At 40.1% G+C, this 16,830-nt stretch overlaps 1 protein-coding gene across 1 annotated transcript in view; it reads right to left on the reverse strand.

The window, feature by feature from the left end:
- Window positions 1-16,830, reverse strand: part of KCNU1 (potassium calcium-activated channel subfamily U member 1) — a 50,703-nt gene that overhangs the window by 12,618 nt on the left and 21,255 nt on the right. Inside the window, exons 20-22 of the mRNA XM_085304228.1 lie at window positions 4,008-4,107; window positions 1,341-1,565; window positions 774-951 (exon numbers count right to left, since the gene is read on the reverse strand). Coding sequence (XP_085160354.1) covers window positions 774-951; window positions 1,341-1,565; window positions 4,008-4,107 — 503 coding nt within the window. The remainder of the gene's footprint in view (window positions 1-773; window positions 952-1,340; window positions 1,566-4,007; window positions 4,108-16,830) is intronic.

Consider the following 16,830-nt stretch of genomic DNA (forward strand, 5'->3'; position numbering starts at 1 on the left):
ATATTTCTTCTGTTCTGATTGTATATATTGTATATTGATATTATTTTGTCAAGTTATTGTTAAAAAAACAGTCTCTGCCTCACTCTAATCTTTCCCTTGGCACAGTCATTGTTTTAAAAGCCTTGAATGATAATAAAGTATAGGGAAAACACTTAGGAGAGCCATCCATTTCTCAGCCTGTCTTCAGTTAATTAATACTTCCACATTCTCAAGAGGAGGACAAATCTTAGCTCCTTCGCCAAATTAGAGGAGGAAGAGAGACAATAAATATTATACTGGGCTGAAGTTGTTTTTGCTTTCATTGCATTTCTGTGCTACGTGCTCAGTTTGTCTGAGAACAGAGCACCCACCCTCTCAAGCCTCAAGGAAAGGCAATATTTTTTTTTCTTTTTGAAGAATAGAAGGGGACTCCACTCAGATTTGCTCTGCAGATAACACAAGAGTTACCAACACTGGTTACTAGTTACTCTCTAACCACTTCTCTGCTGGGAACCTAGAAGCCTCATCCAGACTTTGCAGGAGGGACTGGCAAATTTCCAGGTGCAATGTTAGCCTTATCAGTCCTTTGCATACCTCAGGCTACAGAACTGGACTAGGCTGCACAGCCAGCTAGGCTAAAACAGACTTCCAGCTCTTTTAACATATATATATTTATATTCAGTAAAGACAGACTGTGGCTCAGAGTAGCGACAAGTGACCCTTGCATTCTTCCCTACTCTAGCTGCCATTTCTATCACATCAGGATGCTCCCAAGCAAAGGGAAACACGCTTACCTAGAGGGCTTGAGCTGGGCTTACCCTGCATGGATCGGACATTCAGAGTGGCTAGGATGCTTTCTGCGTCCACCAGAGCAGGACTGGTCAAAGCAGTTGTATTGGAAGACAGAATGGCACATGCAGCACAGTGCTGGACATTAACTGCTCTCAGATCTGCACAGGAGAGTGCACTACCCTGATAAAAATCAAAGAAATAGTGATGAACATAAATCTGAGAAAGCTGAACATTATCAAAAATTAAAGATGAAAGGTGAACATGAACTCTTTTTCAAACCTAACAGGCACAAATCCATTTTGGAAGCATCTCCAAAGTTTGAGCAACTTTGGTCAGAGAAGAAAATTCAGAGGTCTAAAATCTATCTTGCAATTTATTGGGTACTTTCAACAACAAATTGGTTTCAGGTTCAAGTCTAGAGCCTGAGATAATTTTAATCATTTTGAACTGAATTGTGCTATCCATTATCATGCAAAACATACTTAACTTTTTAAATGTATTTAAAAGAGTGCATGAATGCTAGAGAAAGGCAGAAAGAGGTAGAGAGAATATTCAAAAAAAATTCTTACTGAGAATAACCACAGCTTTGGGAAATTCTGAATAAATTTCCATTCTCTTTGCAGATACTCCAAAGACCCAAGAAAAACAATGTCTTTCAACTCATGGAAAATGAAGTTACTAGCTCGTAAGGGCATCACGAAGTCCTGCAGCCCAATCAGCGGTGAGTTTGCATCGCCAAACACACAAACCAGTATGTGATCCTGCAGATCCAGTAGTGCTTGGTCCTTGCAACTCTAAATTTAAAACAGAATTCTGCTAAACCAGCTGTGAGGTATACTTCATTTTTTTCTCTTCAATTAGAAAGACTTATTCTTTCTTAGCTGTGTAACATCTTTGGGTATATCAGGACTCCATATAAAATGAAGTATTTCCTCTTAAGTATTTGGAATCCAAGCTTGTCCTACAAAAGTGAAAATTTCATAAATGTTGACATAAAGTGCCAAAATTGTAAAACCAGGCCAAGGTACTAGTTTGATACCAGAAGTAGAATAACTGCTATGGCTTGGTGCTTTTTTTCCTGGCTAACTGATCATGTTTCTCAAATGTAGTCTGGGAAAATATAGTACTAGGGGATAAGCTTAGTGTGGCTTCTTACAATTGCTAGGTGGTATGATCAGTTAGCCAAACCAATCTTGCCAAAGGCACCACATTAATGTCCACATTAACTAACCAGGAACTGTGGGATCAGTACACTCCCGCAATTTTCATTTGCTGGCAGTATTCTTTTCAAAGAGAAACAAGAGACTTTGTCAGGGGGAAGTTTCCTGATGAGAGATTAGAATCATAACCAAATTAAATGATTGTCTCTAACTAATTAGATTAGATTAAATTGAAAAATGAAACCTTTAGCTGTATTTAATGTAACATGCCTAAAGTCCAACGATTAGTCTGCTGAATGAAGCTAAACAATTAAAACCACAATTTATTTTATAGCTTATTTTATAGGAACAATCGGAAAAACTATTACTGCTGAAACCTGCAGAGGAAATATGCAATTATAAGATCAACAGAAGCAGTGAGAATAGTGAATGAGCACAATAGGGAAGGGGACAGGTGAACCATTCTGAGGACACTACTGAAGCACTTAATGCTTTCCTTCCAATTTGGGGCAAAGAAGTTGGTCATATCTGGCCAACTTTATTACTTGTTAATGAGGTCAAGGTAAAAAACATCCAACATCTATGTAGTATTAGATGGAGGGTAACATTTCTGCAAAACATTTAAGTGATTTACAAATGTAAGCCCTATGTAAAAGTCAAAGATCATACTTTCAGATGTGCTTAGATGCTTTGAGCTCTAGACGGACATCAAGGGGGATTTTTTGTAAGGTATATGTATTTAAGTTTCCATGCTTTCCAAACAGAATGTTATTGCTGAGGTTTCATGAAAAATCCCAGGGGGATATACTTGCACTTTTAGGCACCTAAATGACCTAAAAAATACGGCTCTTAAAAGCCTGAAGCACATTTTGGGACGTTGTCAAATGCTCAATTCACTTTTGAAAATGCATCTTAAATTCCCAAACCTTTGAGGGCTTGCCTGTCCCAGAAATCTCCTTGTAGAGGAAGATACTATGTGAATGTACATTGCAATAGCTACTATGCTCTAATTTCCTTTGTGGGCATTTTTATTCCTCAAAAAGAGACCCTTGCACAGTCTAGCTTAGTGTCACAAGAACAGTCAGTACAGTACAAAAGTGGTACATGGGGAATTAGGACACACTAGCTGTTGCAAGCTTTTTCCTCATGTAAGCAGGCCTGTAAGATCTTTTCAAAACATTACCCTTCAATTCTCTGAGCTGAGCTTCCAGTTCCATTGGGATATTTGCCCATTTGTAACAACTAATCCTATTTTGGAGGTTGCTGGGCAATAGGGTCCTTTTATTTGCTTGGAAGGAAGCTGCAGCATTTCAAGCAGCATGAATTCCAGCCTGCTACAAGTCTCCCAGCTGGCAGAACAGCTTGAACATTCTGTATTTTTGATGAAATCTTTGATCACCTCATTGCAAGATTTGGTTGCCTACTCTCAGCTCTCTGGCAGCTCTGAGTACAACCTGCCACTTCTAGATAGGATTTGTTCTTTTAAGGATTAAACACTTACATTAAAGAAATAAACCAAACAGTCTTAAAGGTATTCAGATCAATAATGTCAGGGACACAAAGGTCCAAAAACGCATTACAAAATTTAAAAGCAAAATAGGCGTTAATCAGTCCCTCCTTTGTCCATCTGCTGAGATTCTCTTCTGAGATAGGAGGCCCACCCTGCTTTAGATGAACATGGAAGGCATTACTGATCCCTTGTTACCTTGGAGATCTTTCTCTGTTCCCAGGTTACCACCTAAATTACAAAGGAATGTGGCCTTGGAATGAGCCTTCAGCTCCCATCACTGTGACAGTCTCTCTGTGACCCTGGTCAAGACACTTTATTTGCAACTCATTCCTGAAAAATGGGGCAATGGTCCTCTGTCTGTCTTCTTCAGGGCAAGGTCTGTATCTTAGCTTTGCATATGAGATCAAAGTTAGACAGGGGTTAAGGTAACACTGTTAAACAAACAACAGTAAACTAGAGAGTGCTGTGCCTTCCACTCAGATCAGTGCTGTGGAGACTCAGCTTACTCCTAGGAGAACAAGGAGGAAGACAGGTGAAGGTCCCAAAGAGAAATACACCACACCTACCAAAAGAGCCTCTTGCAGTGGAACAGAATCGCACCAGTGGAACCTTCCTGTTGAATCTAGTATGACTCTGCTGTTCTCCTCTCCTTGGACGTCCAAATCCCTAAACAGAGAGAGCAACTGATCAGCTACAGAACAACCTGTCATCATCAGCAACTACAGTTTATATCATCTCATCATCTGTGGCTGAGAAGCCCTCTTTATTTACCTCGTAGTTTTCACATCCCATAGTGTCAAGGAAAATTTGGTTGTATACGAACTGTGCATAACCATACAATGTGGGGCAGAAAGAGTTGTGTGGTAGAGCAATTCCTTTGTCAATATGTCAGTTGAGCTGGACAAATATAAGGAAAAATATACTGCAAAGGGTTCTTCAGTGGGGATATTCATTAGAACAATACTGGCCTTGATTAAGAGAAAAAGAAGTCAGCAGGAATTTTTCCCTTGTCTTCAGGGACTTTAAATTAGACCCATATTGCAGGATATTCTCAGAGACAGATTTCAGATATGCAGCTGTGTTTGTGAGCATTGTGCAATCCAGAAGCAGTAACAGGATGATGTGAAACAAGAGCTATTCAATTAGAAGCTACTCTGAACACTGAATGGTTTCAGAAAACTGCTACAGATCAAACAGCAAGGGGTTACAAAAGAACTGATGTCTGCTCATGACCCAAGCATGAACAGAAAAAGACTTGAAGACTTGAAACCGGTTGGATAAACCATCTGCTCAACACCATTTTCCAGCTTCACTGTTTGTAGAATCAACCTTTGACAGTTGACTTGGGAGCAAAGCTTATTTGAACACTCAGTAACTGAAATAGTAATGATAACTGAGACCTGCCATCTAGAATTACAAAATACACTGAACCCAACAGCCTCGGTGAAGCTGTATGACTGGAGATGTATATGGTCCTGTCTTTGTTTTTATTGTCCAATTTGTCCTTACCTTGCCTATGCAGTATCAAGTGAGATAAGATTAACAGAGAGGAGAGGGAGAAGGTGTCATTCATTATGACGCTTGCAAGGCAGATCTAGATGATGCCCTGTATAGACTGACCCATGCTGGTACTAGGCTTACCATTGCAGCAAATAACCTAAGAATTTGCCCATTTTTGCAAACCATGCCCATTTTTGCAGTTTGTGCCAAATTCCATGGTACTATGGCAATATRTTTAACTCATACACAGGATAAATAATTAAAAGCCACAGTCATGTCAGTAACTGCAGCATATACGTACAATCTTTTCCTTTCCACATGAGATCTCATCAGACCAGACCAGAACTTTCTTGCAGTTCCTGCACTAGCTCCCCAGGTCTTTAGCTAAGTGAGTAATAACAAATCCCAGGACTGCTTGTACTAGAATAGGTTACCTTGTTCACCTATCCTAAAATCAGCAAAAATAAAACAGCCACAAAGGGTCTATTAATGGCACTGAGAAAAAATGTAATGACTGACTCTTGCCAAGGCTTGCTCACAAGCCTCTTCTGCAATATGCTCATGACATGTGCTGTGTTTGATTGTAATCCCAAACTTGGGAACTGGTCTTTCCAGCACTGCAGTGCCTCCTATCTCTTTTCAATACACAGTACTGCAAGCTTAAAAATACAGGAATTGTGTACAGCAGATCCAACCCAAGTAGCATCTAATTTTTAATGAGGGCAAATATCAGACAACGCAAAGCCAGGTGCAAGCTACACCTGATTGTAAGTATAGGAAAATCTTCCTTTCAAGCAAGAAAGACACCAAAGAGTGAGAAATTTATCTGCACATGCTGGCTACTGCATTGCTTTGGCTGAAGAGGAGGCAAGAGCAGCAGGCACTGGCAGCTGGAACTAGCCTGGAGGAAAAGAAAAGAAGGGCAAATAGAAAACAGGGTGCTAAACAGCTCATGACAGCTCTRCTCCTCTTACAGCCTGGCTTTATCAAGCTACAAGCTCCCAATTTTTCCCAGACCCCTTAGCTGAAGTCCACTGACCTCCAGAGTTCATAAACCACAGCTGAAACCACCACACTACATATTCCTCTTGCTCTTCTGCCATTTACAATAGTGAAAGTATTGGTCTTGGTCTCATGAGCAACTGCAGCAAGAATTTTCACAGGAAAACTGCACACTGCATGAAGTATTTCTTCTGATCAGCTTTGAATTACCCACCCTTCAGCTAAATGAAAGATACTTTTGTCTCTCTGATGAGGGGCCGGGAGAAGCTTCCACCTGGCTCTCCTGAATTTAATAAACTAGTACAGAACTCTAAGGAAAGAGGAGCAGTACCCCTTAAATCTCTGCAGTGACTCTGTGTAACCCTGTGTCAACTGCAGGCAATTGTATCCATTAGCCATACTTCCCTCCTCCTCAGATAATGAATGTCTTGGCCAGTGATTAAATGGTATTTTGGCAAGTTGGAGGCTATCTTCTCACAAGCTTTCTTTACTTAACTCAGCTCTACCAATCAATCAGTGTATATATCTCTATCATAATAAAGCCATCATCTATATACACAACCTGTCAGAAATGACATCTCTTCATTCTAATATTATGGGAAATATATATGCCTTGGAGGAAACACCTGTTGGATCCTTCAAGTAGGAGAGGGAGGGAAAAGACAGCAGGAAACCCACTTCATCATAAAGGCATCCACCTTGCCAAAGAGAAGCACATTCTGATTTAGCAAACCATTCTTTAGTGAAGGGTTCCTTCTGCCATATGCTCTGTAAATTACATGATCCTCACAGAAATTTGATTTTCTTAAGAGACTAGTAAATCATCCAGCCCTGGACTCTGAGGATCTTGAGAATGTGAGGACTGGAATTGATGTGGTGTAATACCCTACAGAGACACAGAAGTAATTTCTGATTGAGCTAGAGTCACTCACCACAGCCATTAGCAGGTTATCTAGGTCACAAATTAATTGTGCTGTGGATACTCAGCTATCCAAGTTGATTCTGCATGATTCTAGTAGCAGAAAGCTACATTCACATAATGCTGTGCACAGTCATGTATGTGTTACTGAACTTTTTTTTTGACCATATTCTCATTTAAAGTCCTCATCACTTACTTCACATTGGACAGATTATCAAAAGAGCACAGATTCATGTTATCAAAGACCATACAAATGGAGCTCACTTTTTCAAAAGAGCTAAGTATTTCGGACTCTGGGCATTTCTGAAAATATCATCCCAGTAGCCAGCGCTGAACATTTGAAAATGTTTCATGGTGTCAGATGCATAAGCCGCTGATGTAATCAGTCTGTTCTGTGCCCAACTTGCAGATGAATCAGGTCTATTACAACAATGGTCCATTCATTAAACTCAGAAAGAAATTTGGTTTTACATTGCAATGTAATATCTCAATTGAATACCTAATATGTAATTCAAAATGGCAGCTCAGTCCAGTGTACCAGAGTTAAAATGAGAGAACTGCTACACAGTGAAGTGTTTCTTCTTTACCTGCTYCCACAGCCATAACCTAACAGAAACCGGTCAGTCATGTTTCCATGAATCTTGGTAGATAAAAGATTTTGTCTAAACTAGATGATCAGACACATCCACGATGTTTCAAACTTAATTTGAGGACTAACATAAGCGATTGTTGTCTATAACAGTTGTCTATAACATTACAAGGCAGGGAGCGCAAGTCCTTTTATCAAATCTTTAGCTGCCAATAACTTCCTGATGACAAGCTATCTTTAAATTCTTCACAGTGCCTTTGCAAAGCCCTGAAAGCTCTATTGAGTCTGTGGCTCACAGTCTTTTGACATTAGCTCTTCCACTCCTTGCTATTGGAGAGCATGGCTACAGTGAGTCTTAATGTCACGTGCACGCACCGAGTCTGTGCTCATTTGATTTGCATTCCCTGCTGTAAAGTACAGAACAGCGGCAAATTCTCAGGACCCAAAGATTATTTGTCTCCTAATTTTTGCATAGGGAGAGAAAAAGGTGTAGAAACCTATTCAGAAAGCACCTCAGGATGAGCAAGGCCCAGAAGAGTTACTTCACTGGTCCACAGCAACTCCCACACATAAAAAAAAAAAAATCTCTCAGCTGCTACCACAGAGGTCTCCAGAGACAAGACACCCACCGACACCTGAGTGAAGCAGGCAGGTTTTTCCAAGAGCTGAATTTGGTGAGGCCCCAGCCCACCAGCACAATTGCCCTGACGTCATTCCATTGTCCCCGCGTACCACAGCCTTGTGAATGATTTAACACTTGGCATGTGGGCTGTTCAGTTCACATCCCATTTGGGAATCCTCTTATTGTTTTTTGAATCACTCCCAGATCTGCACATATGTTAACCTTCTCCTTYGGAGAGGAGTGGAGTTTCACATACAGAATGAAAATTGCCTGTGCCTGAGAAGGCTGCTACAAAGTCCCTTTCTCACTCCCAGGCCTGCACTGTGAGAATATGGTGCTTGTCTGGACTTAGCTTATTCATCATCATGGATTATATCACTCTAATCATAATGCATCAAAGTGTTTTGCCTACCTTACAAGGAACTCTAAGGCTTAATTAATTAATAGACTCAGAGGTACTTCATGTCATTGCAAAATGTTAYAATTTAGAGTATTCCATCCATTAATTAGCAAATACATCAGGCAACAAATAAAACCAATCTTAAAAATGGGTAGTAAAATTTTTTTTTAATTACATCCACCAAACCAAATCTGCCCCTAAGCAACACACACATAATCCTAGTGAAGTCAATGTTGTTGTATAGGAATCACTAAAACAAAAGTTATCAGTCGTTACCATTTATATTGCAGCAGTACTTACAGTTTCCCACTAAATTAGGGACTCTTGCTTTACCTAGAATTGTAAATATAAACAAAGGTTGAACTAAGAAACAGAGGATGGAAAGAGACATACAGGCCTTGGGACTTGCAAAACACACAAATAAAAAGGCTGAAGTGAGAGTCCTAGTCTAGTAAATGTTGCACTACACCACATTAAAAATGGAACCAAAATTCTCAAATAGTAGCAGGAGTTGAAGCGCTGGTACGTTAAGAAGAACTGCTGATGTGTGTGCAGCAAAATCTGAAGAGCTGGCAACACTGGAGAAATTCAGAGCACATACAGATAACTGGACTGGGTTATTTCAACAGTGTTCTAGATGCTCTTCTGGGTCCATTTCACCATTAAAGGAATTTTAGAGTGACATAAGAAAGAACAACTTCTGCTTGTTATCTACTCCGCATTTCCTCATTCAATCTCTATCCTATCCCTCACCTAATGCTTTACTGTATAAGGACATGGTGTTCAGCCACAGATATAAACCAGGTATAGTAACTTCAGCACTTTCACAATTTAATATAGCACAATTATCATGGGGAAGCTAGATACTTCTTCTGCAAGCAGATCTCATGTGTCAGAGCTATGAGCCATTATTTCTGACAGAAAACAACAGCTTATTACTCATAGCCTCTGTTGTGAAATCTTTGGTGAAGTGCTCTCTCTTATTTTCCAAGGTCACAGGAGGGCTAGATAAAATCCACCTTCTTTCGGTTTGCATTCACGTGTGTGTGTGCACACTTTTGTTCTTTCATTGCTATTTGGGCTGGGGACAGGCTGGATTTTAGAAGATAAAGCCTGATCCTGCTACCCACACAGAGGATAGCTGCTTGCTTTGATTCTAGAGGGGCTGTTCAGAGAGTAAGACAGCAGACAGCTTGAGTAAGGGTGGCAAAATTCAGCTCCTAATTATTAGATTAAAACCTGAAAACTGCTGTCATGTACAAAGGGACAAAGTGGAATTTGGCAGACGGCTAGGGAAAAACAAATCTTATCATAATGACAAATAATTGCTGAAGACAACCTTGTCATTTTTGAGAGCATCTCAACAGTTCTCTCTTTTTTTTTTTTTTTTTGGTCACTGCTTATCAAAATTTGCATGGCTAGTTAGTGGGCTAATTTAATTATAAGCAGCATTTATGAACAGCCTGATGGGGGATCTGCAGAGGGTAAGAGAATCTGCTCTTGAATTATGAAACTGTACACATACACACATCTGGAAGCCGTCATGGGACAGATCACTGTCTTGTAAATGCGTGTTGAGTGTTACAATGTTTTACTAAGCACTCCCAATCTGTCAAGTTTACAGGAGAGTAGAGACTGGGAACAGTTGGGATCATTTGTGGCTTAGAGCTATTAGCTACTTCCACCCACTTATTGTGACGTTATTAATAGCAAAATAACCTAAAGAACAGAACTTGGCTTAGTCAATATCTTAAGCAACAGGAGTAATTTTCACTAAGGGCCAAAATCAGGGAGGCAGGACCCAGCTGAGTCATAATCAATGCTGGGGAACACTGCATTATTTTGCACTATATTTGAATTGGTACCCTAATCTGTGCGCTCTGTTCTTCAGAAGTCTTACATGGAGATGTTTGTGAAACCTAGTCTAGTCCTGCCATTTCAGGTCTCTCTAAGAGGTGGCATATGGTTACATTGCTGAAGGAACATCCTAAGGAGGAAATGCTAGGGAAGCAATGTGCTGTCGGCCACCACTTTACTAATCTCTCCTCCTACCAGTGGTTAGTGAGGATGGCATTATGTACCACATGAGAGATGAAGAGCTTAAATGTTATTAAATTATGGACAGGGTAACAAGAGTTACAAGCCAAAACACAAAATTATGTTAGCAGTGCTCTATGCTATCCCTACTAAAACTCAAGTTAATTGCCTAAAATCCAACACCATTATGCTTACATGAGATCCCGGGATGCTTGCAATCACTATATTAGCTTTGCCAAGGGTGAGTGAGTGCCTAAAGTCTCCTAGAGTCATTCACAGAGCTCAAAATTGCCCCGTTAGCTTCCAAGGCCCAAATCACACAGAAGTCCAGCTCTGGCCTGGCACATAGGACTGGATTTCATCCCATAGAAAATAATCCCATAATACCCTGCTGAGGAAATTGAGTTTTGGTTTGTGAAAGAAACTTTGCACCAAGTTTCTTCACCAGCCAGAGCCACAGTTCAACAAAAAGACGTGGAAGAGTCTTAACTCTCCGGAGCTTTTGGCTCCTTGTTAAGCCAYTGTATACCTGTTTAATTCAAACCTCCATCCAGTCATTAAATATGCTTTTTTTAAAAAATAATGGATCATTATGATGTGATTTACGACATTGGTGTAATTGTCAGAATTACTGTGGGTAATTAAAATATTAAATGCATGCTGCCAGAGGCTTCAGTCACTCTCAGCAGCCTCATTAAAAATCAGGAGCTGACCAAATTATAAATAGACTGGTTTGCACAAGTTCATAGGGAAAGCTAATTACGAAACTTATCCTTATGCACTCAGAACACACACAATCAGTCATGCAAATTCTTTAAGTGATTATACTATTGTATAACATGGAATGGGATTAGTATGTACAGTGGGTGCAACTCCAGGCACAATGTGCAGTACAACTGTACTTTGCATGGTGAATATGAGTCCCCAAAACTCTTACACAAGCTTGATGATAGATGTGGGACAAGGGCCTGGTGAAAAGAGAGAAGGTGTATTTTCACATGAGATACAGAAAGAGACTGATAAATACTGAAAGAGGTAGAAACTACAAAGGATAAGGCTCTCTGACAACAAAAGCAAGCCTGAGAGAAAGAAGAAAGGCTTGTCAATAAAACGGAAGAGAGTTTTAGAGAGAAGTTGGAATAAACTTTGAACTGGTTGGTTACAGTCATCAAGAATGGTGGCTAGCTAAAATAATAGGGAGTCTAAGTGTCTAAATACAGTGAGTGTGAATATAAACTGAGATTAACAAAAATATTGTATTTAAGGGCAATGGCTGAGACTTTTTCATATCTAGTGTTTTGAATGTTTTGCTTTCCAGAAGGGAGTGGAGGCCCATAGACAAGACTCAGCAGAAATTCAATCAAGAAGTACATCATCAATGAAAGAATTACACCCTTAGGGTTAGTAGCACAATCTCCAGTGACTGTGATGTGGTAAGAATTTTAACCTTCCAACCCAATGTCCTGGGATGTCTTAGAAATTGAAAGCCCAAATGGAGTATGCTTTTGCTTATTAAGGATCTGGGGAGGCRGGGGGAGTGGAACCTGTCACTTCAATGCCAGTAAACAGACTGGCTTGGCAAGAGACAAAGCAGTCTGTACAAAGCAAGTTTGGGCAGATTTTACACACTCTGCAAGGTGTTTGCCAGTGAGTCTTGTGTGTCAAGCCTCCACTAAAGTACCTGATTCATGCACTGATCTTTGAGCCCTACTGGCTATGTGAGTTTCAGCAAAGATCAAAAAGACCTCATTGTTCTGTGAGCAAGATTCAGCCGCTATGCATCGACAGAACAATTTATTAGGGTGGCTTAAAGATTCTTTTATACAAAGAAGAGTTATGTTCCAAAAACAATGCTGATTTATTTTCTGTGTACCTGTGCAAGATTCTAGGGGCTGAATATTTGGAGAGAGAAAGTATGGGAAGATGTCTCCCATCTGAATTTTCTAACTCAGATAAATCTAATTAACTGCATGTGTATTTACCAGCTCATGATGTCTAGCTATCCATTCATCTAATCTGTCACCATGACTGACAAGGACTTCTCAAAAATACACAACAAGAAATATGGGACTCCCCAACAAAACAAAAAGTGGAATGTAAAATAGCATCTCTTTTTCCTAGAGGAGCTCCCTGCTTAACATCAGCTCACAAATTACCAGTGTCCAAAATGTCTATCTTCTTCCTTGCATTGCCCAAGCTCCAGCGACGCCCTTTGCGGAATTTCAGAGGGATTCTTTTTAGTACTTCTCCACTGAAGTGTCTGAGAGGTACCTAAAGGTATCCACACTTTTTCATGTTTCCACGAACCCTCTGAAGTTTGGCTACCCCCTGAAATACCCCCTCCACATCTCCTCCATTCTAGCAATAAAAGTAAAACTGAAGGAACGCGAAACTTGTCTAACTTGTGAGGTTTTCACTATGCCAACAGAGACTGCTAAATTTTCCACAGAGCCCCCACCCTGTCGCATAAATATCAGGTAGTGATCAAAAGCACAATGTGCCTGCTGACAAAAGGGATCTTGCTCACTGTAACAACACTTTCTCCACCTCTATCTATCTCCCTTTTCTTGAGAACACAGTTTTACACTTGTCCTTCATACAAATAACCCGAGGGTGGGAATTATTCAGAAGGCTCGTGTTTGACACCCCATCTGTTCATTTCTGACAGCGATATATAATGTAAGGCTATAAAAACTTGAAAAATAATGCAACATAAAAAGGGATTGACTCGGCTCCAAGAGGCCATAAACGGTAACAAATACCATTGTATGATTTATTTCATGCTGTAATCTTTACAGTAAGTCATCTTTCAGACATTTCCTTGTGACAGGTTTTAATAATATTAATGCCCAGAGCAATCCAAATCATCGCCAATAGACATATTTATCAAGCTGCCAATCCAAGTAAATGAAATTCTATAAGCAATAATGTAACATGTTTAAAGGAAGCTAATAAAACAAGTCAGGAGAGAAATATTACTGCAAAGTATTCTCTCTCTAATCCAGCCCTGGATTTTATACAGCCAAAATGCAAATCTTTCTCTCCATGATTTATTGCTCCAAAAATACCAATGACCTTTTCAGGAGCTCTTGCACAGCCCTTCTCACACATTTATAAAGATCGTGATGCATTCTGCCAGATTAGCTGAGCTAGAGCGCTTAGCATTACTGCTTTGTTTTGCTCTACCTTTGGATTGGGAAGTGATGGGTTGCATCAAAGAGTAAGATCTTAAGTCTTTAAGATTTATTAAGGACTGACAAGCCCTAACGTAGGCTTGGCAACTCAGTAGGTATTTATGAGCAATTATCCAGGCACTAGATAAGTTTCAATTAAGGGGGAGCTAAAACTTGGTTCTTTAACCTGGTTTCTCCTTTCATCTAATTCAGGTTTTATTAATCCTTTGCTTGGCTGAAGTGACTCTTAATCAGGACAAAAGGGAAGGAGACATTGCAGTGCTGGGTACACATGGAGCCTTGCTCACAAACATTCTTTTGTGCCTCTCTAGAAACTTAGCAGAAATGAAAAACAAGAGTCAACAATTCAGCAAAACACACACCATTAAATTTGTCATGCCTTAGGCAAGAATGTGTGGAAAAACCATGACTAGTAAAGCAAGTGTATCGATGCAGAGGCTCAGAAGTGCTTCAGGAATCCTAACAGGTTTTTATGCATTCACTTCTGGCCCAGCTTTATAGGTCTTGTTTGTTTTGTTCTTTTGTTTTTGTTTTTAATGATGCTAATTAAATTCTTTCCCTGGATACAGAGACCTGCTTTTCATGTGGAAAAAAAGAAGTGAGGAATGAGTCAAGTGTGTGCGGTACAACGGAAGATATCTTTCATTAAAATACTCTAGGACTCCAGAAATATTAGCAAGACCTGGACCAAGCATGTGTTTTGAGTCTTATAATAGGCCATGCCCAATTCCTTCCCACTCGACAGTATGGAATTTTCCTGTATTCTGGTTTCATTAAATTTTTCATTGACTCTTCCACATGCAAACCTTGTTTCAAAGCCCTAGATGTAAATTCCTGTGTAAGAATATGGTTATTTAATTACTAAGTATTTAGCTGGCTAAACTTCCTGATTAACATAGAAATTTTCAAAGGAATCTGTAAGGGTGGGAGGGGATAGGTACCCAAGTCACTTTGAGAGCACTGCCTGCTAGACACAGGAGAAGTAATCCACACTGTCTATGCAAAGGACTCTAGGAATGAAACTTGTGTTGAAATGCCTGCTCTCCCTGGTTCAGATCACAGTTTACCATCCCAAATTAAACACAGAAGAGATCTGAACTTGGAGCTRCCCTTGGCCACTATCCTAACCACTGGGATACAAAAGGTCAATGTTGGCTTTTCTCTTAGCTAAACACTCAAGGTGGAAAACTTCAGCTTTAACCTGAAAACAAGCAATTGGATCCAATTCTATTTTTGGCTTAAATAATAATAAAAAAGTATATGAAACTGATTTGAAAACTCTATGCTTGTTACAAAGAGTCAGCCTCAAAACAGCTATCCTTAGCATTGTGCAGGTTTGTTCCATGACTTTAGAAATCTCATTTCATCTCTTCTACTTCCCTTTGCCTTCCCACCCTTTGTCTACCCTTTCTATTTAGACTGTGAGCTTTTTAAGGCAGAAACTGTCTTTTACTATGTTCATATACAGCATCCAGCCTAATGGGCTCCCAGTTCCATTAGAAGTCTCAAGACGCTGCTATAATACAAATAATAAATACTGCAACTAATAATATCAACACTGTAAAACCTCCTCCCCAGGGAAGTGATGGAAGACCAGTCCCTGGTGGCATTTAAAACTAAACACTAGAAAACATACCTGCCCTGACTGGTAAGAATATAGCATCTTTATGATAATGGTAAGGAGGAATAATCTTGGTGGAGAAGGGAACAATTATTTATCCGATATTTGGCCACGTCTTTAGGGAATTTCAGACCATCTCCTAGTAACATTTTTGTACCTTGCTAAGCAGCAGCAGAGATCTCAGGGAAAATAAATAAATAAGTTAGAAATATATAATCCCCAAGGTGTAATCCCAGAGTATGGAAACTCACTTCTCTTAAATACCTCCCTCTGGYATAATTGACTTTTCATGCGTATGTTAATAATGATATTTCAGCAGGCTGTGAGGACTTTTTTTTTCCTTCCCTCTTTGGTAAATTATGTTACTGGGCATGAGCAGGGGGAGGGCTGCATTATAAATCTTATGTTTTCACTTATATTTAACAAGTCAGCACAATGCAACAGTACACACGTATGTATGTACCATGCTGGCCAAACTTTTTCAGCTGACCTAATTGGTTAGGGCAGCAGGGTCAAGCAACATTTTATTGTCCTGGTACCCTGTATGTGCTGGGGACAGCTGCTAAGATGCAAATCTCTCCAGAGGAGATCTTAGACTCCGTGCCATGCTGACACTTGCCTTTGCCACCAAAGCACAAAATAGGGTTGTGGAGGGATGGGGGCTTTATTTATTAAGCCTCTTTAGATCTATGGTACCAGTAAATTGCACACAAGTAGAAACAAGGTAGGAAATGCTACTTTGTGCATCTCCCTTCCACTACTAGGTTCCTGTCTACTCCCTACAAATTCTAGTATAATACAGTTTGCCAACATGTTCTGCCACCCTCTCTAGTAGGTGGTTTGGAAAAGTGTAAAAGCTTGTTACTACTGACAGCTCAGTATCAGACTATGACACCCCTCCTTATGCTGAATATAGTAGCTCAGGTTACGAGGAGTTCCACTGAAAGTCAACTGGACTGCTCAGCAAGTTAAGTACACTGTAGGTAAGAGTTCTGCAATTCATACTTTGCCTTAAAAAACAGATGACTGTGCTCTGCCATTACTTACCGAACTCTGCTGGGAATCAGATTCCTCTAGTCAAGGAAGAATTTAGACATGCAGCCTAGAAAAGCCTTCTCCAGCATTCCTAATGTTAGAGAGAAAGGCTGTAGGGTGTGATTCTCTTGGGTTTCCATTTGACTTTGGAGCAAACTTCTTCTGGGTATGCCAGAGTTTGTGATACTTCCAGATTGCTGCCATGACCACATTGAAATTAAGTGTCTGAGTGATGAGCAAATCTCAGCGCTGGCTGTTCATGTTCCCAGCCCAGCAACTGCCCTTGCCTCCTCTCTGCTCTCTTAGAAGTAGCAGCAGAATAAAATGCACCCATGATTCAGCTGTTCAGTAATGGTATGCCATTGAGCTTCTATCTAGTAGGCAATGAACACTTCCGTGAGGTGCATCAATCCCTTCCTTCTCCTTCCCCTTATTTCTCCACACTGGCATCAGGTATCACAGCATCTCAT

This window comes from Rhea americana, unplaced genomic scaffold (genome assembly GCF_003343005.1).
Source record: "Rhea americana isolate MKP2758 unplaced genomic scaffold, rheAme1 scaffold_204, whole genome shotgun sequence".
NCBI lineage: Eukaryota > Metazoa > Chordata > Aves > Rheiformes > Rheidae > Rhea > Rhea americana.